Source organism: Rhinolophus hipposideros (assembly GCF_964194185.1).
Source record: "Rhinolophus hipposideros genome assembly, chromosome: 16".
NCBI classification, from domain to species: Eukaryota; Metazoa; Chordata; class Mammalia; order Chiroptera; family Rhinolophidae; genus Rhinolophus; species Rhinolophus hipposideros.
Genome location: NC_138062.1, coordinates 32,242,267 through 32,266,628, shown reverse-complemented (window position 1 = coordinate 32,266,628; position 24,362 = coordinate 32,242,267). Strand labels below are relative to the sequence as shown.

The following is a 24,362-nucleotide window of genomic DNA, read 5'->3' as shown; positions in this document are numbered from 1 at the left end:
AACATTCCGTCTTTGGGATAACTGATGTTTATCCTTCAGGTTTCAGCTTAAAGCCACATCCTACAAACACCCAGACCAGGACAGCCCTTCCTGCCTCCCTACCTCCATTTTTCTCAGATCACTCATTACAATTATATTTATTTGTATGTAGTTCCTATAAGGTGACTGCTGAACCATTTCCACCTTCAGTTAATGATTCTATTCCACAATCCCTAAGTGCTTTCTATTTTCAACTTTTGTTACAGGGATGCAAAAATTAGAATGTTCTTGAGGATTTCAAAGTGAAATATCTACAGTGATATTTTACCAAACTATATGTTGATAACAAACACCAAATAATTCATCTTATTATTGGCCGTGTCCCACTGTACTGATATTATCCATAATGTATCTTTCTCCTTTTAAGCTAATACATCCTATGAGCTAAGATAAGGGTCAGGTCTTATTCATATTTGTATTTCTAGGGCCTAGCACAGTACTCATTACACTACAGGCTCAGATAATGTTGATTTGATTGAACCATGTAGAGTGACTTGTAATCACTGGCCATTTGTTATTGGAGAAGTAATTCTAATAACATGCCAGGAAATGTCCTTAGTAGTGTCCATAGAACTACTAAATGTCGTTAGTAGTTGCCCAAAAGTAACACTTTTTTTTTATTAAAGTTTATTGGGGAGACAATAATTAGTAAAGATACATAGATTTCAGGTATACAATTCCGTAATACATCATCTATATATCACATTGTTTGTTCATCACCCAGAGTCAGTTCTCCTTCCATCACCATATATTTGATCCCATTTACCTTCATTTACCACGCCCCCTTCCCCCTTTACCCGCTGGTAACCACTAAACTATTCTCTGTGTCTATGATTTTTGTTTGGCCTTATTTGTTTGTCTTGTTCTATTGTTGTTTTCAGTTTTACCCAAATATCAGTGAAAGCATATGGTTCTCGACTTTTTCTGTCTGACTTATTTCTCTTAGCATAATAATCTCAAGATCCATCCATGTTGTCACAAATGGCACTATTTCACCTTTTCTTATAGCAGAGTAGTATTCCATCTACGGAAGGACACTTTGGTTGTTGCCATGTCTTGGCCACCAGAAATAAAGCTGCAGTGAACATTAGAGCACATGTATCTTTACGGATAAATGTTTTCAGAATTTTTTGGTAGATACCCAGGAGAGGGATTGCTGGGTCATATGGTAATTCTATTCTTGAATTTTTGAGGAACCTCCACACTGCCTTCCATTGTGGCTGCACCAGTCTGCATTCCCACCAACAGTGTATGAGTGTTCCTTTTTCTCCACAGCCTCTTCAACACTTGTTATGATTTGTCTTGTTGATGCTAACCATTCTAACTAGTGTGAGGTGGTATCTTATTGTGGGTTTTTATTTTTATTTTATTGAGGAATATTGGGGAACAGTGTGTTTCTCCAGGGCCCACCAGCTCCAAGACATTGTCCTTCAACCTAGTTGTGAAGGACACAGCTCAGCTCCTAGTCCAGTTGCCGTTTTCAATCTTTAGTTACAGGGTGCACAGCCCACCATCCCATGCGGGAATTGAACCGGCAACCCTGCTGTTGAGAATTTGCACTCTAAACAACTGAGCCATCTGGCCGCCCCTTCCGGAACTCAGCGGCAGCTCGTTGTCTTTAATCTAGTTGTGGAGGGCTCAGCTCACTGGCCCATGTAGGAGTCGAACCGGTAACCCTGTTGTTCAGAGTTCACGTTCTAACCAACTGAACCATCTGGCCTCCCCTCATTCTGCTTTATATTTGCATTTCTCTGATGATTAGTGATGTTGAGCATTTTTTCATATGTCTGTTGGCCATCTGTATGTCCTCTTTGGAGAAATGTCTGTTCAGGTCTTCTGCCCATTTTTTAATTGGATTGTTTGTTTTTTGTTGTTCAATTGTATGAGTTCCTTATATATTTTGGATATTAGCCCCTTATCAGAGGCATTGTTTGCAAAAATCTTCTCCCTTTCGGTTGGTTGCCTCTTTATTTTGTCGATGGTTTCTTTTGCTGTGCAGAAACTTTTTAGTTTGATATAGTCCCATTCATTTATTTTAGCTTTTACTTTCTTTGCCTTTGAGATCAAACTCATAAAATCCTCTTTGAACCCAAGGTCCATAAATTTAGTACCTATGTTTTCTTCTATGAAGTTTATTGTTTCAGGACTTATGTTTAGGTCTTTGTCCCATTTTGAGTTAATTTTGGTACATGGTGGCAGCAGTCTAGTTTCATTCTTTTACACATGGCTTTCCAATTCTCCCAGCACCATTTATTGAAGAGTTTTCTCTTCTCCATTGTATGTTTTTGGCTCCTTTGTCTAAAATTATCTGTCCATATTTATGTGTGTTCTCTCTTTACTGACAATCAATCATGGTGGATTCTCCCAGTTCCTTAGAATTTTCAAGTAAACTGTGATCAGTAATTCTGGCTGTGGAATGCTCAAGTGATTCAAGTGTACAGCTAAATGCTTTTTCTCTGAGATATGCTGAAATTTTTCCTGCATATGGCATGGCTTTTTTTCAGGTATTTTATTTCAGATCACATCGACTATTCATTAATCTTTGGTTTTGTAAAATCCAAACACTAGTACACTTATCCTACATATCTCCCTAGTATAAAACCTGTGGAAGAATTTTGCATCTTGTAATTTACTAGGAAGAAAACAATACTAGTCTCAAAATCATTTCGATCTTCATTGAAGTCCTAAAGCCAAAGAGAGAAAGGAATAACCATGGAAAAGAATTAGGTTTTAAAAACAGGTGTTGAAGTGGAATAAAGCTAGTATTGAAAAAGCAAAAGGAATTGTCTGAAGGACTGCTTTCTTGGAAGACTAGGTGGTGAATCACAGAACACAGGACATTGTGAGCTTTGACATTTATCATCATGGAAGGTGACACAACAGCAGAGTCCTACTGATGTCACGCTCACACTGATTATGATCCTCATAACCTTTAGTAAACGAAGCTTCAAACACAGTATTTATGTTCCACATAAAGGTTTCCATTCAAAGAGATAAAATGTGACTGAAAATCATAATAGCAGAGCTGCATTATTTTCAAAGTGATAAACTTGACCAATTCCTTCAGTCACCAGATAAGAAAAGTGCAACCCAAATGGCTAATGGATTTTGAAAGGTCACCCAGTTATTTCTGATTTCTGCTTCAGTTATGAGTTTTACCATCATCTCTTCTGTAGGACATGGCTCTTATGTTTAACACTTAAATGAAACTGTAAAACCTAGATGTCGTTGGAAATGCTTCTTAGGTGCATGCTGTTAGTTACTAACATTTCTTAATATACTGCTTTTTTTTTACCTGCTCAGTTAAGATTGAATTACATTTGTGACTTTTCTCTCCTCTGCATTTTTGTACTGGACATGTTGTATTTCTGTAACTTCATATTTATTGTAATGCTATACCATCCTATTCCCTTTTTCTCTGAGGTCTAAGGCCTTTATTTATAACTTCAAACAGGAATCATAAAGACAGATAAAAACTGTTAGGTGCTTTTCAACACAGATTTTTGGACCGAATTCTTTATTCCACTGGTGATCGGGTAGTTTTACATCCATTATTATCTGTCAGGAGGATTTGCGGTATGATTCTAGGATATACATGAAGATGGTAAAGGGAGTTTAAGACATTATTTAGATAAAATTACCTCAAAATTGCATACATATCTTTTGTTTTTAAATTTAGTTTGATAGCCAAAACTATCTCATTATGTCTTTTCAAAAATGTTTTCAACTATGTGATTGCTTATATACCAAACTGTGCCAGATTTAAAAATTTATGCAGTGGTCTTTATCTATGTCAAATACACTGGACATGCTTGCTAATTGTGATTTTCACCTTAATGAGTTCTAGTAAACCTAGTAAATGTAGACTCTAAGTTCAAATGTAGAACCAAAGATAGCTATCATCTTCTATTCTATTTATTATTGGACCCAACTATGTTTAGGAATTATATGCTAACGAAACACTAATAAAATTGGATGACATAACTATGCATTATATCTTGTGATTTTAACAAAAAGGGTATGAATAAACAATTCTTTCATTTTCTGTGCATTTTTCTTTTTCTCTCTTTTCTCTTAATAAATGTAATGTAGAAGCAAATTAATATAGTCAATGAAAAATTTTTAAAAATTCTTAAAATTTTATATATATTGCTTATATCAAATATTCTATTATAAAGTTAAATTTACTCATTAAATATTAATGAATTTCAAATGAACTCCCTTGCGTCATATTTGTACTAAATTCGATTGAAGTGGGAGATGGGTGAAAAGGGGCAGGAATACAATCGAGTATATTGTGACAAATTTACATGGTGACATGATTATTAGACTTAGTGGGGTGATCAAATTGTACAATGTAAGAATGTTGAATCACTGTATCATACACCTAATATAACAAATATAAGATTGTATACCAACTATACTTAAATACATTTTTTTAAAAAAGCAAAAACAAATAAAAAAATAAACTTGGTTGAAATAATTTTAGTTAACTATATTTTGAATAGATATTAGAATCTTGTATTTAAATGGTGAGGACCAAAATATTACTGACAGTAATAGTTATTAGTTGCTATACTAATAGGAAAACCTGATTACTGCACAACTCCCCCTCACCCCCTCTTACATTATTGCTGACATTTATCTCCTTTAAAACTGCAGGGTATTTTTTTTTTTTTGAGAAAAATGAGAATGTATTTTTTTGAGAATTAATTAGATTAGAACACAGTAGTGAATGGAAATCCTTCCTTTTTCTTCCCGTTTCTTTAGTGTAATGTCACATATAGATCTTTGTGTGCTCACACAATCACTGTATTCAAATAAAAATATAACAGTCTGATTTATATTTTCTAACAGTTGTAATCACTTCTATAGTTGGCATATTTATGAAAAATAAAAACTTTATATGAAACTTATCTTTATGTTGTCTAAGAACCAATGTTTTTATTATACTGGAAGGTATATGCAACATGTAAATTCTTTTTCATTAATTTGGTGATTCTCGGGGGGGAAGTAGGATTCTGTATAAGTAAAGAGTAATTTAATTACATTTTTACATTCTCTTTAGAGATGGAAAATGACATACTCTTGCTTTTCAAGTTAAGATGAAGTACTCAGTAAATGTTCAAAAGCTCACACTGTCTTTAAATATCTGCATGATATTAACTCAATAAATACATATTGTGTAGTGATTTAGGCTCTGAGGATAGAAATATGGAAAAGATACATGTCCTCTCAAAAAGCTACTCCTGGTGGGTTTCACAAACAAATTGAATGGGGAAAAACCATGAGAGGAAATCATTCAAGATAAACAGCTTTTGGTGTAGAACTTGCCATTTTCATCAGCTACTGCCTTCTGAGCTTCTGTGAAATATTTCACTAATTAGCCACCTTTGAAATTTCAAGTGCTTCTTATTTTTTAATGCTTAGTAGCTCTGTTCTGAATAAGACGGCTACAGTGGTGGGGGCAAAATGGAAGAAATTGCATAAGATCTCCCTGTTTCCTCTCTTCCCTCTCCCCCTTTTGCTTTCTTGAGTACTTACTAATATGACAGAGTCTGGTCTTTGGAAAGAGATAGAAAGTTCTAGCAAATCATAGTCCCTGAGGCATGTAAGATTATTTATTGACAATCCCTTTCCTCCTCCCTTCCTTTCCTGGGGTTCTCTGCTTGACTTTGGGTTTGGCTAAGAGACTTGGTATGACTTACAGAATGAGCACATAAGTGACTGTGTGCCAATTCTGAGCAAAAATCTTGCATGTTTCTGCTTGCCTTCTTGCTTTTCTGCACTCCTTCATGGAAGAACACGCTACCAGTACCTGAGGCCCCAAAATGGGAAGACACAGGCAGCAGATCAGAACCCACTCCACAGCCTAGATTTAAGCTCATCCTAAGTCAGATAAGTTCAGAAGAGACACAGGAAACTCGCAGGCCTCTGAGCAAGAATAAATGTGATAAGCCGTTGAGATTTGGAGATTGTTTGTTATGCAGAATAATTGCAGTATAAGTGCATTGAAACAGTTCATATAGCCCCATGTATCTCATAATATATTGTGTTCAGAGCTAGGGTTTGGATGAGCTTGGAATCTAGAGATTCTCCCACCCCTGCCAAGTTTGTGTATGGTTGTGTGTGAATGTGTGTGCGTGTGAGTGTGTACAGACACATCTGTCTGTTACATGCTAGGTTCTAGGGTCTCTGATATGATAACAAGTTTGAACCTCATTGCTGAAAGACCAAATTGGTGTGTACGTAGTGATACTCATGTGTTTCTGCAGAAGAGATGAAACAGAAAACATGCACCAAAACTGGACCTTAGCTGGTCTTACCAAACAGAATGAAAAAAGAATGGGAATTGAAAAATGAATAGGAAATAATTGATCTTTGGAAGCAGAAAAGAAAGGTCACAGTATATGTAATATTGTAGAATACCCACAATCTTCCAAGAGTTTCCTAATGTGGGTTCTTTCTAGAACCCATAATTTCCAAGTGAAAATTATATTTTGTCCTTTCCACTGATTTTCTCTATTCCTAACCATCCCCATACTTAATAAAGAGTATAATACCTCTTCAATGAGGTATTACTGTAAATCAGATTTATACTCAAAAATAATTAAATGATTATTAATATCCCCACTTTCACTCTGATTAAAACTTAATCTTCCCAGGAAAGATTGCTTTTCCACACCTCAAAAATACCACAAAATGTTAGGATTTCAAAGAGTTTTGGGGAGAAAAGTTTTGGGGTGAGTGGGTCTTGCCTAAACACTCGAACCTATTCTGTGTATGGGGCAGAGATGGCCATGGTGGAGAAAAGGACAGAGGAGACTTTAAATATTTAGGTCCATTTCCAACTAGTGGAAGAGAGCCAACCATAAATATATCTTTCCCCCTTGTTCTGGACTTTCACTCATTCTTAGAAAAATCATCTCTGGACTGCTTCCCCTTCCATCTACAGTTTACTCCCTGAAGTCTGAGGCCTGAGTGTCCCCGGTTAGAACTTTGGAAGTTCTGACATTTTGACAATTCCATAAGATTGTGTTACAAACATCTCAAAGTTATCATATTCAACCACAGATTAGTTACCTCGCCCAACTTTCCCCATCAGTAACTATTACTACTACTTGCCCAATCACTCACCCAAATGCCAACCTTTACTCTGCCTTTCCTTTAATCCTCAATGTCTATCTAGTTCATAAGCAAATCCTGTCTATTTCACTTCCAAATACTTTTTCTCAAAAAACATCTACCCCTTTCTAAATCCATCTGCTACTTTCTACCTTGCTGCTACCAATCTAACCAGACTATCATTTGCTCTGGACTATAGTAATTTGCTTGGTTCTTTCTCTACTTCTACTTCTACCCCTTCTATATGATCTTCATATAGAAGTCAGAGTGATCACTCCTCTTATTAAAATCTTTCCAAAACCCACCCCAAATAAACCTAATCCTTACCAAGGTCTATAAAACCTACCATGATCACCATCACTTTTTCTCACCCTCCTGCAAGCCCACAGTATTTGGAAGTTTTAAAGTTACCCAACTTTGAAAAATTGCTTGCAATAGAATGCATTGTCACCTTCTTCTGGCCACTGATGCTGGCACTGCAGAAATGCCAAATAGCTCCAAGTTCAAAGAAATGAATCACAGCAATCTTCTTGCTCTGGGCTATTACATGCATAATTTATCATGACACTGTAGAGGTCAAGATCAGATAGAACTCTCAGCTCTGTAGTTGTCAGGTGCTAGCTAAATATACTCTTTGAGATTTTCTACTCAGTCTTACTGATTTCCAAACTCCTTCATATTCTACAGAAGATGTATTGGCACAGAGCCTAGACAAAACACCAAGCAACTATCATAAATTAATGATTTATTATTTCTTCCTCCTATGCCTGATAATCTCCTATTGTTTTCCTGAATTTAACTTTGCTTTCCTACTTCCTAGATTTTGTCAGTAGGACAATGGTGATTGTTTCAATAGCAAGACTTTCAGGCATCTGAGGGTTCTTTTGTGAGTTTGAGAATAGCAGATCTGAAGGCACATGGTTTCAAACATTTGTTCCTAAATACAAAAGTGAGACCCTCAAATCTTGCCTTTATAGCCACCTCCCAATCACAGAATCAAAATTGCGTTTTTCAAGACTTTACACTTTTGAAAGATCTCATCCAATAGGTTAATTCCTGTTTACCCTGGCTCTTCAATGTCTGCCTTCCTGAATTCTAATGTATGTAGCAAAATATGCTCAACCTCCCATCCCAAAGCCTAAGATGATGTGGTCACCTTCTGGTAAGATGCCACCTTACTAATCAATTCTTCTTTGTGGGTCAGAATTAAATCTGTTATCACATTTCCAGTTGTCATCATCTCTATGCTCTGAGAGATGAAGGGGATTTCTATACATTTATGTGTATAATTGGACTCATGGTTAAAAATTCATTCTTTTCCTGAGATCACAATGAAATAAATGTCTTTTAAAAAGATCTTGAGATTATTATGTTAAGCGAAATAAGTCAGACAGAAAAAGTAGAGAACCGTGTGATTTCACTGATATGTCAGTAAAACTGAAAACAACAAAGGAACAAGACAAATAAAGAAACAAAAACTCATAGACACAGACAATAGTTTAGTGGTTACCAGAGGGTAAGGGGCGAGGAGGGGTGGTAGAGGACGGTAAAAGGAATCAAATATATGGTCATGGAAGGAGAACTGACTCTGGGTGGTGAACACACAATGTGATCTCTAGATGATGTATTATAGAATTGTACACCTGAAACCTATGTAAGTTTACTAACCATTGTCACCCCAATAAACTTTAATTAAAAAAACATCTTTCCTATTTGTTGAGAAATAGTATTAAGCCATTCCAGGCCTTTCTTTTCTTTAAAAAAAAAACAACTTGGATTTCTTGTGGCTTTTTTTTTTAATTTATTACTTTTTAATTTTCAGCTTCCTTCACTTAAACCTCTATGATCTCTCAATTCTGCCTTAATTTCTGAATCCAAATGTCTTTTTGCTGTGCCTCATGAAAGCTGGAGCTTCCTAAAATGGAGCATTTTGTGCTCTTCTTTCTGGTTGACAACTTACAGAATGAATGACCTTTCATTTCTATTTAGCACATGAAGAAAATCAATGAGTAAACTGGCAACTTCCTTTACAAATTGACTGTGGATCTTCTCCAACTATTACCACTACCCAGAGACGTGTATACATCTATAAATAAGCATTGAGGCTAATTAGTTTAATCTCGTAAGCAAATTTATAATTTTCACTTGGACAATATTTTATGGAACAGTAGTTGACAATGTATCCTTCTGAAAATACAATTAAGTGTTAATAAAAGCAAACCTTATTTTGAAAGACAACCATTAAATCTTAGCAAGGCAGAGTGAGCATTGTTAAATATCTAGTTCTTCCTATATTAAGTAACATTTTTAATGATAAAATGTTTGTCATCAACTTTTATTTATTTAGACATTTTAATATAATAAATTGAATCATAGAATGCAATTCATAGTAAGGCTTAAGGGAGCCATGGTCATAGATTTATCATTTGCTTCACGTGGCATCAAATGCACAAGAAAAGCTAATATAATTTTATTATATCTATATCACTGTAACGAAAATAATAGTGAAGCTTGTTGGAAATTAGACAGGATGACTTAATTTACTTAAGATTGCTTAATTTTGATGGCAGAAATTTCTTTCTTAGAAGTCATTGAGAAGAAAAAAATAATTTTTCTTGTTATGTTGCTAAATGGAGGAAAAGAGCTACTATGTTTTATTTCAGCATATCTTGTGAAAGGAAATATTGGCTCTTTTACAAACCCCACAGAGGAACAGTTTATTTTACTTCTGGCAGCTCAGCATGGACTAAAATCATGGTATTAGATTAGCTTTCGTTTTTATTGACCTGTGGCTATTTAAAAGCCAGAGAGGAAAAAAACACCCCAAAATAATAAATGCTATATTTATCTCAGGGTGCAGTAATATTGGCACTCTCATACAACACTGGTGGGAGTGTAATTGTTATAAATTTCTCTGATGGGAAATTTAGCAATATGTATCAGTGTGTACAGTATCAGTGCAGCAATTATAGTTCTAAGAATTTATACTAAGAAACTAATAAAAATATACATAAAACTATCTATGTGTGTATATATCTTTAGATGTGTATATACATATACAAACATATATGTATATATTTATATATATATATATGTCATTCATTATATAAATGTTCATTATTGTGTAAGTCCTAATAGTAAGTATATTATTATATCATGAATTCATACAATGGAGCATTGTACATCATTTAAACTTACTGTATAGATTCAATTTACACACATGTTTGATAGATTTCTAAATGCTTAAAAATCTATAGATAAAAAAATCTGTAGTGTATGAGAGTATGATTGAGGTTTAAATAATTGGGGGTCGTAATACAACTGTGAATAGAAGATATATTGGTTTGCAGAATTTTTTTATCTATTTCTATGTTTTACATTTTTTTGCCTTAAACATCACCCATGAATAATAAATACTATTGAAAAATAACAAGCAAAATATATATATATACGTATATATATACATATATACGTGTATATATATATATACATATATATATGTATATATATATATACACACACACAAATTATATGTCTCTTTAGTGCACTTACCTTTGGTAAGGAAGCTCGTGATCCTGAACTCTGTGTGGTCATAGTCAGCACAGTAGTTATTCCCAAAGCTACCCTGGCTGGAGCAGCATCCATATTGATCCAGAATGAAACCCAGGATAGAATAACGATCAGGAGACTGGGAATGTACATCTGGATCAGATAGTATCCCATTTGTCGTTCAAGATGGAATCGCACTTCTATACATGTAAACTTTCCTAATTGGTTGTAAAATAAATGTAGCAATGGGTAAAAATAGGTCTTTGTTATATCAAATGTCACAATTTTGTTTTTATAATTTTGTCCTAAAGTATTTCATTACAATGAAAACGGATCCTATGTCATATATGCACATCGGTTTCTGAAAAATATTCTTATTTTTGTGCTAGCATCTAGAAGCAACATAATATGAGAAAGTACTGTTTCAGGATATAGTATGTATTCTTATGACTTCACATCTGATTAGCGCTTCATACTTGCCAAAGTACTCTGAGATCTATGATTTCACTTGATTGTCTCTGAGATGGACAGGTGAAATGTGTATCTATTACATAAAGACCTTCCTTACTCATTGACTGCTTCCGGTACTTTTACCTATTTATTTAGATCCAGGTGCTATTTGTTCCAGAAGCCTTTACATTTAAATTAAGTGCTAAAGGATAAACAAATTGAAGATGATTAGTTCCTTAAATGCAATTTATGTAAGTTATTTTATGCATTAAGAATTTGAAAATTATTAATGCAAATAGGAAAGCATGTTATTTCTCATTAATAATTTTGAACATAACTTAAAAATACACTTACTGAAAAGAAACCCAAGACACAGTTATTCCATATATTTAATGCCTTTGTGTCTCTCTTATGGTATGTAATTTAAAAAGGAATAGATTGTGGTTTAATTAAATGTTTTGTTGACCTTTTGGCTTATTCCTTGGTTCTATTCCCTACTCTATTACCATGTTATCTTTCCTTAAAATAATTGTTTATCTGCATCATCTAACTCTTGGTTTTAGTCTCTCCTTATTCTAATTATAAAGAAGGATAAAATCAGGCAGTTACGTGCTGATCATTCTTTAAGTGATGTTCTCTGACCTGATTACAAGAGAAAGAATCAGAGAGCACAGCTCGGAAAATTGCTAGCATATAATTAGACAGGGCTCAGCTCAAAATTTCTATTATTGTGACTTGAGCCACATGCAACTGTAATGCATGGGCAGGGCTGCAAAATAACAGCATGGGCTTAAAAGTCTTAACAGAGTTTCATAAACTGTGAGAAAGTTGGGTTCCACTCTTAAGTGTCGTGTAGTCAGAAATATATGCAACCTGTACGTGATCCTTTTATCGATTTATCAAATATATGCAGAATGCTTAAACATTTTTAAGTATATAAATATACTTTAGATTTTTAAAACTCTATTAAAATATAAAAGGGAACCTCAAAAACATTTGCTAAGGAAAAGAAGCCAGTCACAAAGATCACATATAATTCCATTTATATGGAATATCCAGAAAACACAGAGGGTGCCAAAAAAAGTACACATATTTTAAGAAAGGAAAAAACTGTATTAAAATTGTAATAATATATACTGATAACAAAAGATGAATACAAGTCATATATACCCCCCCCCCCACACACACACACACTTTTTTGGCACCCTTGGTAAAAGCTATAGAGACAGAAAGTTGATTAGTGGTTCCCTGGTGTTGCTGAGTGGGGAGGGCTGCTATTGGAGGTAAGGTTTATTTTTATCAGGTGATAAAACATTCCAAAATTAGAGTGATGGTTGCACAACTATATAAATATACTAAAAATCATTGAACTGTATTCTTTAAAGAAGTAAATTTTATAGTCTGTGCATTATATCTCAATAAAGTTGACTTAAAAAAAACATTCTTCAGTGAGAAGATAAATAAGGTCTAAGGATCTAATATTATAACATGATAACTTCAGTTGATAACCCTGTGTACTTGAAGTTTGCTAAGAGAGTAGGACTTAAGTGTTCTCTCTCTCACACACACAAAAGGTAAATACATGAGGCAATGGATATGTTCATTCACTCAACGGGGAAAATCTTTTCACAGTATATACATATATCAAATCATCACATTGTACACTAATTATCTTATAATTTTATATAAATTATACTGCAATACAATTGGGAGGAAGCATTCTTGCTAATAGAGATCTAAGGGAAATTTTTCCTGTTTAGAGAAAAACTGTTCCTCCCTGCTTCTTCCTGGGGGGCAAGCTGTAATATTTTCACATGTAAGACAAATTTTCCATGTCCAAATCCACTCCTTATTTATTATTTTATCCAATAAGTATTTATTGAGCGTCTATGTACTTCAACAGACCCAAGAAATATAGAGATTTAAAAAAGGGGGATACAATCCTTGGCTTTACAAACTCATGGTAATGAGGGAATCAGACAATGCAATAAATAAACTTACAAATTAAAGATATAATTTCAGACTGTGAAAGCAGGAAGAGGAAGGGAAGAGGATTTGGGTATTTAGCATATGCTTATTATGGAAAGTCATTTGAAGAGGTGATATTTGAGCAGTCCTGAAGTATGTGAGTAGTAGGTTTGGAATAATTTGGGGAAAGAGGCTTAAATACAGAAGAAACAGCAAGTGTAAAGGCCCTGAGGCAGAAACAAGTGTAGCATATATGAGAAAGCAAGCCACTGTGGCAAGATTACAGTGCAAAGGGGAGAGAGGTAGAGAAGGGTTTTGGAGAGATGGGCAAGAGACACAATCAAGTTGGTGGCACTTCATTGCAGCAGTTTGAGGAAACAAATTTACCACCAGAAACCAAATCTAGAGGCTTTTTAGCATTTCTCTAAAAGTTGTTTATCATTGCAACTGGTCCTAGAGAACGGAGCAAGTACCCTGGTATTGGCTTACACTTTACCTTTGTGTTGAGATGTTAACCTTGAACTACCTACTAAATTAAATATCAGCCTCACCTCTGGTACTTTTCTGGAGCAATGCCTCAGTTGAGAGAAGTTGAACAGAATTTGTAGTTATAGGTTAGGCAGTTACAATAGATATCAGGGGAATAGCCTGTGCCAGTTGAGGGAAGTAAACAGCTCTCAGGAATGCACAGCTATCACATTAAATCTTTCACTCCTTGTCTTTAAATAGATCTGATATCTATTCTCAAAGACAAGAGGCCACTGTGTCAGAGTGAATAGCAGGTGCTTAAGGAACAATACCTGAAATGCATGAAATGGTGGCCAAAAGTTGAAGCAAGTGAAGAGTTAAAATAATAAGTTTCTTTCATTTTTTTCAGCAAACACAATGTTTTCTGACCAAGATGGGTTAAAAAGTACATTCTAATGCTCACTTAGAAAGTAAAGGAGCTTTTTAAAAACTATTTTTATTGTGTAACCATGGGCTTTTCACACACAAAAATATGTCCCGTACAAACGAATCACATGACAATATACAATGAGTCGAAGCATCTGTAAGTTTCAAATGCATTCATTTTCTTCTCTATGACTATGAAAAACATTGAGCTATAAGTAGTTAAAATAACAAACCTATAACACTATAATTAAGAACATCTAACAATCATAAAACCACAAGTTGTAAGTGTAATGAAGAATACTCAACTCCTACCTGTGTTGTAATGTTTAGTGCAGTATCGTAAATCTTTCTCTTCTTTCAACAGAAACTGGGGCAGAGTGAGTCCTTCTGCCACTTGTACAGGTGCCTCATCTTGCCATTCAAAAATGAGATCATTCATTGTGTATCCAACTGCGCAAAACATAATAAAAATATTTATAGCATAAAAGGGCATTCAAAAAATGAAACACACACACACATACAATTTATATGAGATGGAAAGGCCAAACACTGTCATCTTAACTCTATTAATTGAACTATTATTCCATCTCACAATGCCATCTCACAATAGTGTATCAAAGTCTATTCATATGGAATATTCATCAAATAATGTAAGAAAATGTAGTCGGCTAATGATAGGTATAATATGCATGTAAAAACCTCAAAGGACATGCATTTACATTCTTTTTTTCCTTGGTATATGCAACTACTGGGTTAATTCAACAACTCTACTCCTCTAAATTTCCCCTCACTTTCTCTCAAATTATTCAGGACTCTCAACAATAACTGAAATTGTAACTGGTTGGGAAATGACCTCAGCTATAACATCTGTGGGAAGAAAGCATTAGAGCTAGTACATAGTACTAGAACTAGATACCGTTCTTGGTTTATTCATTTAACTATTTCAGTTTATGGTATCGGTTTCTAAATTCCAAGGCCCAAAATAGACAAAATGATATTTTAAATAGAAATGTCTGTTATCCAGAAAATATCACAGCACAAAGAAAATCCACATGGACTAGTTTGTGAAGAAGGAAACTCTTGCATGGACTATCAGTAGTTCAGAAGAGAAGTAACTAATGTATTTTGTAATACTCAGTATCTTTCCTATTCCTATAGAAGTACTTAAGAAAAAAAAGCACAATTTTATCTTTTTTTCCTTCTGAGTGAGAAGCTGTTGAAATGTACACTTGAAGGGCTGCTGCAGAAAGGGAGTTAGAAGTACATGGAACTTGTCGGGGAAGACTCGTCACAATGCGCAATCACCATGGAGGTAGAAAGAGAGAGAAAGCACGGTCTTGCCTCTGAATGAAGTCAAGTGGTCAGATAAAGGAAGCAGCTCTATTTCCATGAAGCAGCAAACAAGGGACACTGTCCCCAGCAATTTTTCCTGTAGCTTATATTGTAAGGAGAGGCTGTGAGAGTGATTAGAATCAGCTGACGTTGCAGGCTGAACAGAATAATGGGTAGCGAAGAGAACTGATCACCCTTCCACCTCCCACAATATCTGGAAAAGAACCTCCCCCAAAGAGCCAAATCTGACCTAGCAGTGGTGGGAGGGACTGGAGCCAGAGGTCCAACTGCACCCACCCATAGCCGCATCCCCCCCATCCCATCACCCTCCCCTCACCCCCACAATGGGGATGAAGAACCAAGGGTATCAGTGGTTAGAGGATCTCCTTAGACTGGGGTTCTGCTGTCAAAGTTTTAGCAGCAGTGCCACCAGTGTGTGATGGCTTATTATGGAGCAAGCACTATTTGGTAGAGGTTATCAAGTCATCCAGACTGAAGGGGGCAAATCTGAATTCCGGTTCCAGATATGGGAACCTGCAAGATGATCTCTAGACCGCTGGACTTAGCACAGCAAGGGTTTATGCTTGGCTTACTTATACTGGAATACATTTCATTGAACCTTTCAATTCATGATTTGCTTGCTAAAAATAGAAGGCTTTTGCTTTTATTCTTAAATATACATCCATTATAAATACCATTTTACCTAGAGAGAAAATACATGCCCATTTCTCAAGGATCAAAAGATAGTGAAATAGTCACCGATTGTTATTTGCTTCCAAGATATCTATCCTATTCTTCCATACCTGTAATCACTGAAGACAAAATATGTGAGATTTTATCCCAGTTTAGACAGATAAATGAAGAAATGAACTGAAACCTCATTTTTCTTTTTACATTTTAATTTTTCTTAAGGCCTTCTGTGAAAACAAACTAGCCCTCTGAAATTCCTTCAAAGACAAACTTTAGTTAGTCTCTAATGTGATTTATAGGCATCATATTTAGCTTGCTCTTGTGTTAAATAATCATGCACACTAACTGATTTAGGTATGGGCGTTTATAATCAAACTATGCTACTTTGTTATGGTCCATAAAATATTTGAGTTTGAAACCAAGATCCAAATAGTGAGATGGCATGTTTCAGGGGTAAGTTACTCTTTTATTCTGAGTAACTTACTGGATGTTCAAGGAGAATAACTAAATGGTAATTTTGTCTAAATAAACCTTCCAACAAAGCTTTAAAAAAATCAATACTCTTCTACACAGTTCAGTGTTTTAGTATCCTTATACTTTTGGTTGGCAGACCTTTATGCAAGTCTCCGACTGTTAAGGAGAACGGACTGGCTAATGAGATCAAGGTTGTGAGTTGAATTGTCTTGTACGGTAATAAGCTTCCCAACAAAAAACACTTTATTCAGAAAAAAGATGACATTAACTCTGAGTTCAACCAATAATCTATATATGGTAGCTGCAGTGAAACTTGTAAACAAATGGCTCAGTACAACCAAACACTTGTTTCTTCAACAAGTGCTGATTGAGTTCTGACTACGTGTAATGTATGCTACTGGGCTCCTGGGAATCTGAGGTGTTACTACCAGGTGGAAAATAAGTGACATGGGAGAAATACAAAGTGGTATATGCGTTCAGAAGAGGGACCTATGATATCCACTAGGCCTCATTTGAGTTGGACCTTGAAAAAAGGCAGAACCTGCATAGAAAGAATGTGAGAGGAGATGAGGCCCTCAGGCAAAGGAAATAGGATAATCAGTTGCAAGAAACTGCAAACTCCCAAGGTTTATAATACCAATAACAATAACTTCATTTGTCTAGAGCCAGTTTGCACGAAGGAGCCTATGGAATGAAAAGATAAATTAATGTAAGGTTGTGTAAAGTTTAAATTCCAGGTTGAAAAGTTTGATTATTTTAAATTCCCTATGGGCAATGATAAACAATTGAATCTTTTGAGCAGGGAAGTGACGCTGACAAAAAAAAATGGTGCTTTAGAATTACTCTAACAGAATCCTTTCATGGGATTCATAAGGCCCAAACTACTTTCATAATCATAAAACATAATTTGCGTTTTTCATTGTGTTGACATTTGCCCAGATGGTAAAAAAAAACAATGGTGGGTAAAACTTTTAGTGCTTTAGCATAATTGAAGGCAAACTGGGGAGGTTATTGTATTCTTTACTACCATATCTCACAGTAAGAACAATGCCACTTTTATTTAAGAATGTTCTTGATCCTTGATGGATAATTTTGTTAAATTTTGACCCTTATGTAATAAATATTCATTTAGGATTCTGTGTGCCAAAATGGAAGCATATATCAAAGCACTTCAGCTGCCTACTGTAATGGTTCGATCCTTTTAAGGAAAAGCATTGGCGTGATGGATTTGCAAGTTAAACCAACTGACTTTTCTTGAAACACCCTTTTCACTTGAAAAAAAAAAAGAAGTTTGGCAAACTGTGGTTATTATAATTAGGTATGGCAGTTCATTTTCTTAAAAATAAAGGAAGTGACTGAACCTATCATGTCCAGGGAAAGAACTGACAATATGAAGGCATATCAACAGTGATACAGAGTTTCAGCCAGACCCTCCAACTGCTGCTCTTCATTTACGTAGCCTTCAGTCTTTGTTCTAAGATCTTTTAACGTTCCCCAAATAAAGAGACATAGAATCTGCTTTATTGTAAATCCCATAGTGGAATCATTGGAAATTGAGATTCCTAGCTACATTTCATGTTCGTGGAATATAGGGAGACCTCTAGATCTCTTCTAAGTAATGTGACAGCTACTGAAAAAAAAACAAACAACAGAAGTACTGGTTTAGCTTATTTACCTACCTACCTGCCTATCTACCTTCTATCATCTATCTGTCTATGTATCTAAGTATGCCACACTGATAGTTTTTTTGGTTATGGCTGCCTACATTGGCTGGGGCTACCTCAGGTGAGATCCCCTGTCAGAATTCCTGGAGGGAAATGCGACACAAGACACGTCCATTGTCCAAATCACTCTACCTTCTCTGAAATGTTTATCATTTTGTTGTACTGTCTTCCTACGCCACTGAATTCCAAGTAGGTGGAGTAAAGTGTCCCCAAGGCACCTAGACAGACTCTTTCACCTCTCACTTATCTGAACTTTGCTCAGTCACTTGGGAAGAACTTCTATTTCCTGATATTGTCACTGGGAATTCCCCCTTTTGTTCTATTTGCTGTCTTCCCTACCCCATGACTCCATCTGCTCTAGGCATTTCCACCTCTTCTCATCTCTGGGCAACTAAGATAAAATCCTTTTCAATATAATACCTATTAGAAAATGGATTTTAAATGTTGCACCACTTAAAATTAATATGAATAGAATTGTCATTCTCAATGTCAGCAAAACATATAATATGTATAGTTAGGAGCTTACAAAGAAATGCAAAGATTAAATAATTAAACATTATTGAAAGGACAGAAAAATAAGATTACAAAAGATAGAGACATGCTGTGGTCTTGGGTAAGAGGACTCACTGTTGCACACACGTTATTCTCTCATAATTGATATATAATATCACTGCAACTTAAATGAAAATACTAATGTAATTTTCAACTGGAAATTAATCTAAAATATTAAAGTATATGCATAACAAAGGCAGGGGGCTTTATATTAAATTGATTGGGGTGACATTTGTTAGCAAAATTATGTAGGTTTCAAATGTGCCATTCTGTAATACATCACACGTATATCACATTGTGTGTTCACCACCCTTTGTCACTGGATATTTGACCGTCTTTACCCTCTTCTACCATCCTCGCCTTACCTCTAGTAGCCACTAAACTGTTAACCGTGTCTATGAGTTTTTGTTTATTTGTTTGTCTTGTTTGTTGCTTTCAGTGTTGAAAAATAAAAAGTCAAGTAGCAGACTTGCCTAATAGAGGACAAAATATACAAATAAAACTGTGGTGTTTAAATGGCTTCATGTATACAGTCTTTGTACCAATTAGATAAATGGTACAGAACAAAGTCTAGTATTCAGCCCCATACATGAAAATTTGAGGTAAAAAATGATATTTCAAATCAACATGGAAAACATTTTAATAAATAATAATGGGAAAAATTTTTATCCACTTAGAAAAAGTTACACAAAAATACAATCTACTTATATTTAAAATGTAAACACATCCTGTGCTATAAAATTTGGGGGTTAAAACACATAATAGTTTTGTATTTTTGGTATGTAGAAGGCATAATGTATTAAGAAAATAATAGATTTTAATATATACATACATATTTAAAACCCTCTGGACTATGAAAAATATCATAAAGTTAAACTATCAAGAACATACATAGATTAATACATATAAATAAAAATTAAAAGATAATCCCACATAAAAATCAGGGAAGGTTAAAACAGACAATAGACAAAAGAAACAGTATTTTACTACAATATAAGACTGGGTCTTATGTAACATAAGACCGGGTCTCATTTTACTATAAGACCCGGTCTTAATTTTTGCTCTGAAACACGCATTAGAGCTGATTGTCCGGCGAGGTCTTATTTTCGGGGAAACAGGCTATGCAGAACAAAATAAGTTCAACCTCAGGGACATAAAGACACAATGAGATACAATTTCACGTTCATAGGACTAGACAAAAATCCAAAGTAAAATGGCAATGTTAATATGGTTGATACAAAATATTATTTTTTAATAATCTGTATTTTTATGTTTGAAATGTCTTTTATATTTATAATCATACAGTGTGTGTGTGTGTGTGTGTGTGTGTGTGTGTGTGTGCACGCACACACAGAATAAAAGAAAAGGGGTCATGAGGCGAACTTGAAAGTGGATAACACTAGTGAAGAAGATTGCAAGTTGAGGCTAAAGCGTGTTCTTGTTTTTCAGTCTATTGTTCAAATTTTCCAATACAAACGTGGATTTTGAAGACATCATTCAAATGTATTATATTGTCATTTTGAAAATCAAATGATACTTAGTTGTTTAAAAAGTAGCTTAAACGTCTACAGAAGAAAAAAAGAGGTTATTGTTTAGTACTTTATACCAGGAGTAGTATACTATAAAAATACTTATTGGAAGGGAGAATGCAGGCTGACAAAATATTTAAGTTCAAAATGAGTTTTCAGGTTTATTAATAAATTATAGATTCACATTTAGTTTTACAAGGGAACTGGAATCATATTTGATCCAACTTTCTCAACTGAAGGAGAGAGAGAGAGAGAGAGAGAGAGAGAGAGAGAGAGAGACAGACTGAGATTTCTGGATTTGACCCAGCTTGCAAATGCTCACATTTTTTACAAATTAATTGGGGTGACAATAGTCAACAAAACTACATAGGTTTCAAGTGTACAATTCTATAATACATCATCTATATATTGTATTATGTGTTTACCACCCAGAGTCAGTTCTCCCATCACCATATATTTGACCCCCTTTACCCTCTTCTACCATCACCCCTCCCCCCTTACCCTCTGGTAATTACTAAATTGTTGTCTGTATCTATGAGTTTTTGTTTCTTTATTTGTTTCTCTTGTTCCTTTGTTGCCTTCAGATTTATATCCCAAATATGACTAAAAACATATGGTTAACTAGCAGCTGGAATTTTAAAAACAAAAGGAAGAAAATGCTCAAATAGTGCATGCTTGCTGATTATTGCCAGGAGAAATATTACTCAAGTAAATTTTATTGACCTGACAAAGAACAACTGCTCTGTCAAAATATATTTAACTAAAACATTTTTATTTAGAGTTTGCTCATTTAATTTGAGTAATCTTAAACCATAATCCCGGTTTTTGCATGTGGTTTCATTTAGGTTGTAGGCCTGCTAAATTATCTTCCTAGTGATTGTACTTTCTCTAAAACTCTCTGCTGTAACTAACCTATAATCATTATTCTACTTGTGCTTTGGATACATTTCTCTTTGAAGGCCTATTACCATTTATTGTAGACCATAGATTTAACCTTTTTCCTTGTTTCGCTTAAAATAATGGTGAAAATATAATTTGTGACTCCTAAATGCATCTCTTAAATGACATCCACACTGATAACTTTGTTCACATTTCTCAAAACTTCACAAAATTACCTCACATTGAACATCTAGTGTTTTCAAGTTCTTATTAGAAATCTCAACTAAAATCAGAAGAGGACCTGGTCATGAGCCTATTTTAATGAGGAAAGGGTATATGATTAAGTGGATTTCTGCCTTCAGAGAGGTTATAAGAGGGCTCTGTCAGAGTATCTTTTTGGAATAAACTCCAGCTTGTGGAAAAACATTGTGTCTGCCTACCAGAAGGCTGAAGGTTCATATCTGCTCACATATATGAAATAATTTATTTTATAGGCTCAAACTATAACAGATTCTATGAGCCAACATCAGTTTGCCAATATCTAAAAGTTATTTAATGTTTTGAGTAGAGAATAGGAAAGCACTATAGTAATCTTTTGACTGGTGTCAGGGTTTTTTTTTGGTGCTGATATTTCAGTGTAACAATCATTTATAAGAGCCAAAAATTAGGCTAATCCTAGGGAAGGAATTCATTCATAAAAATAGCAAAAAGACCCACATCAGATTCTTATTTCCAGAGGCATTTGAAGAGTATCATTATGAAATAGAAGAAATTTTAACAAGATTCAATAAATACCAGAGAGTAAAATTATAAATTTATCTTCCAAGTGAAATATTATAAAATGTCTATCACTGCAATATATTCATTGACATGCTCAGGAGAAGACAATTAGCTCAGATAGAAGACAATGCAGTTTGAATTATCCCTATATTATTTTAGAGAATTAACATGTTAAACATTCAACAAAATTATTTGTTAAATAATTCAGTTATACTGTAATCCACACCATCAGGCTATTTTTCTCTGTGTTCTAATTCACAGCTTAATAACTAAATGCCAATTATTTCAGGTAAAAGTGAAAAACTAACTCTAGGAACCGAGAACCTTTTGCATTCAAGGGATATATCCTGGCTACTTTTTAATAGAAATGACAGAAACAGTGATCGTAATTAGGTTGAAGATGAAGGTCTGACTACAAATCAGAATTTTAATTACATCCAGTGCAATTTTTTACCATTGTCTGTGTCCAGAATACTCACAGATATAGTCCATCAGCTCCAAATATAGCAATGTTTGGAAATTTTGTGAGACTACTGGTGACTTACCAAAAAGTGACTATTTCTAGAAAATATTGTAACTTATACTGATGGTGTATTTGTATCATTTTATTTTATAAAGATCATATTGAAGAAAACCCTCACATTTATGGATTCATTATAATTATAATTTGTTTAAATCAGCAGTTCTCTAACAGGCCTAGGGACTGGAAATGATATAAACCCTCCTTACTCCTTCCAAGTGCTAACAATTTGATAGTTTTTTGGGGTTTTGTTTTGTTTGGTTTGGTTTGGTTTGGTCGTATTTGCATCTGGACTTTTCTTTCTACCCTGATGCGGACTCAGAGAAATCAACAAATCGCTAGGAATCAGTGACTACAAGTAGGGTATGTGGTGAAGAAACAGGTCACTTGGCACTTCTGAGATCCTGGAAACTTGACTAGGCAGTCTATAAATACCTTAGATACTTTAAAAACTTCTTCAATGTGAGCAGGATACTTACTACACAAGCAGGAGTCCTTTCATAGAAATTTATGACCAGAGTTGCCCCAGAGGAAAAGGTATCAATTTAGCAGCTATGGTGACAATTCATCGCTACTTAGCATTCCCGAGTTTTGACTTCGGTATTGTATTAAAATAGTTTTGAAGTTCATCTCACCAATTTATGACTGTAAACTCTTGAATCACAGTCTTATATGCCTTTTAAAAATTAGATTGTTTTCTCCAAACTCGCATTAGTTATTTTTTCCTTATGTTTATTTTCTTATTTTCTAGTTAGATTGCTTTCTTCTTGTTCTTCATTACAGATAATTCATGAAATTATTTTGATTACTTGTTTGGTTTTGTTTTCCTCTTGATCCTTTTGGTAGATACACCATGATTTTTAGATGCTATGTTGTTAATTTTACATGTTAGCTTTCTGGTCTTATATAGTTACAGAATTTATGGTATCTTAGAGTTGAGGGAAACAGCTGTCATTTAATGTAGCCCATTTATTTTACAAAAGAGAAAACTGAGTCTCTGAAAAATTAATGGATCTACATAGTTTATATAGTTTCCTAAAGAATGACTTAAAGTTATAGTGCATTTTCCTGAATTTGTTTTCTTATATAGGGAGAAGCAACATACTGCATGGTGTAAGGAATTATTGAGATTGGACACTGGGGCCATCTCTGGGAAAGGTGCCACCCAAATTTTGAAAGAGCATTCTCTGGAAAAGTCATTTCCAGTCAGAGGCAAATATGAGGGTTGAAGATACTGGGTATTGTTGGGGAACTAATAAAAAAAGAAAGAAAAATAGTGACAGTTCTGACCAGTAAATACCCAAAGGAAGAATCACAGAAAAAGACATGATCTTATTACGAAGCATGCTAGAATATTAAGGTAAACTATAAATAGTGTTTTCAGCAAGATATTCGCTGAATTCTAATGTTGTCCTTACGAATATTTCAAAATACTGTTTACAATAATGTGTTTAAGTGATTTACAACTGATTTAAAGAGCCTTTGTTAATTATTTTTCCGTAGTAATCAATCAAGAGGAATACCTCTGGTGCATTGTTCCAGAATTTTCTCAGACCTGCCCATTTGGGAGTGCTTAAAAGTATGTTGTTCAATTCTCTGGATGATTAACTGGGAAGATATGGATCATCAAGTTAGAATTATGGACTGAATCTAGCAAGATGATATTTAACTGGGACAAAGACAAAATACTTTGCATGTAGTCAGGTGAACCAACTAGCTAGATGTGGACTGGGGTACATAGAACTTAGTTGTATTACTTAGTAACTGTAGATGCGGTCTCAGTCGAGAGTGTTTTGTAGCTGCCTCTAATGTCTGGGTGATCTTAGACTTCAAGTCCCAGAATGATTGGCACTGTCA

General features: G+C 34.6%; 1 protein-coding gene across 2 annotated transcripts in view; it reads right to left on the bottom strand.

Annotated features, from left to right (window-relative positions):
- GLRA3 (glycine receptor alpha 3) overlaps nt 1-24,362 on the bottom strand; it is a 146,381-nt gene that overhangs the window by 29,641 nt on the left and 92,378 nt on the right. For both annotated transcript variants that reach the window (XM_081075682.1, XM_081075683.1), the window contains exons 6-7: nt 14,338-14,475; nt 10,717-10,931 (exon numbers count right to left, since the gene is read on the bottom strand). In XM_081075682.1, the coding sequence (XP_080931808.1) occupies nt 10,717-10,931; nt 14,338-14,475 (353 nt within the window). The remainder of the gene's footprint in view (nt 1-10,716; nt 10,932-14,337; nt 14,476-24,362) is intronic.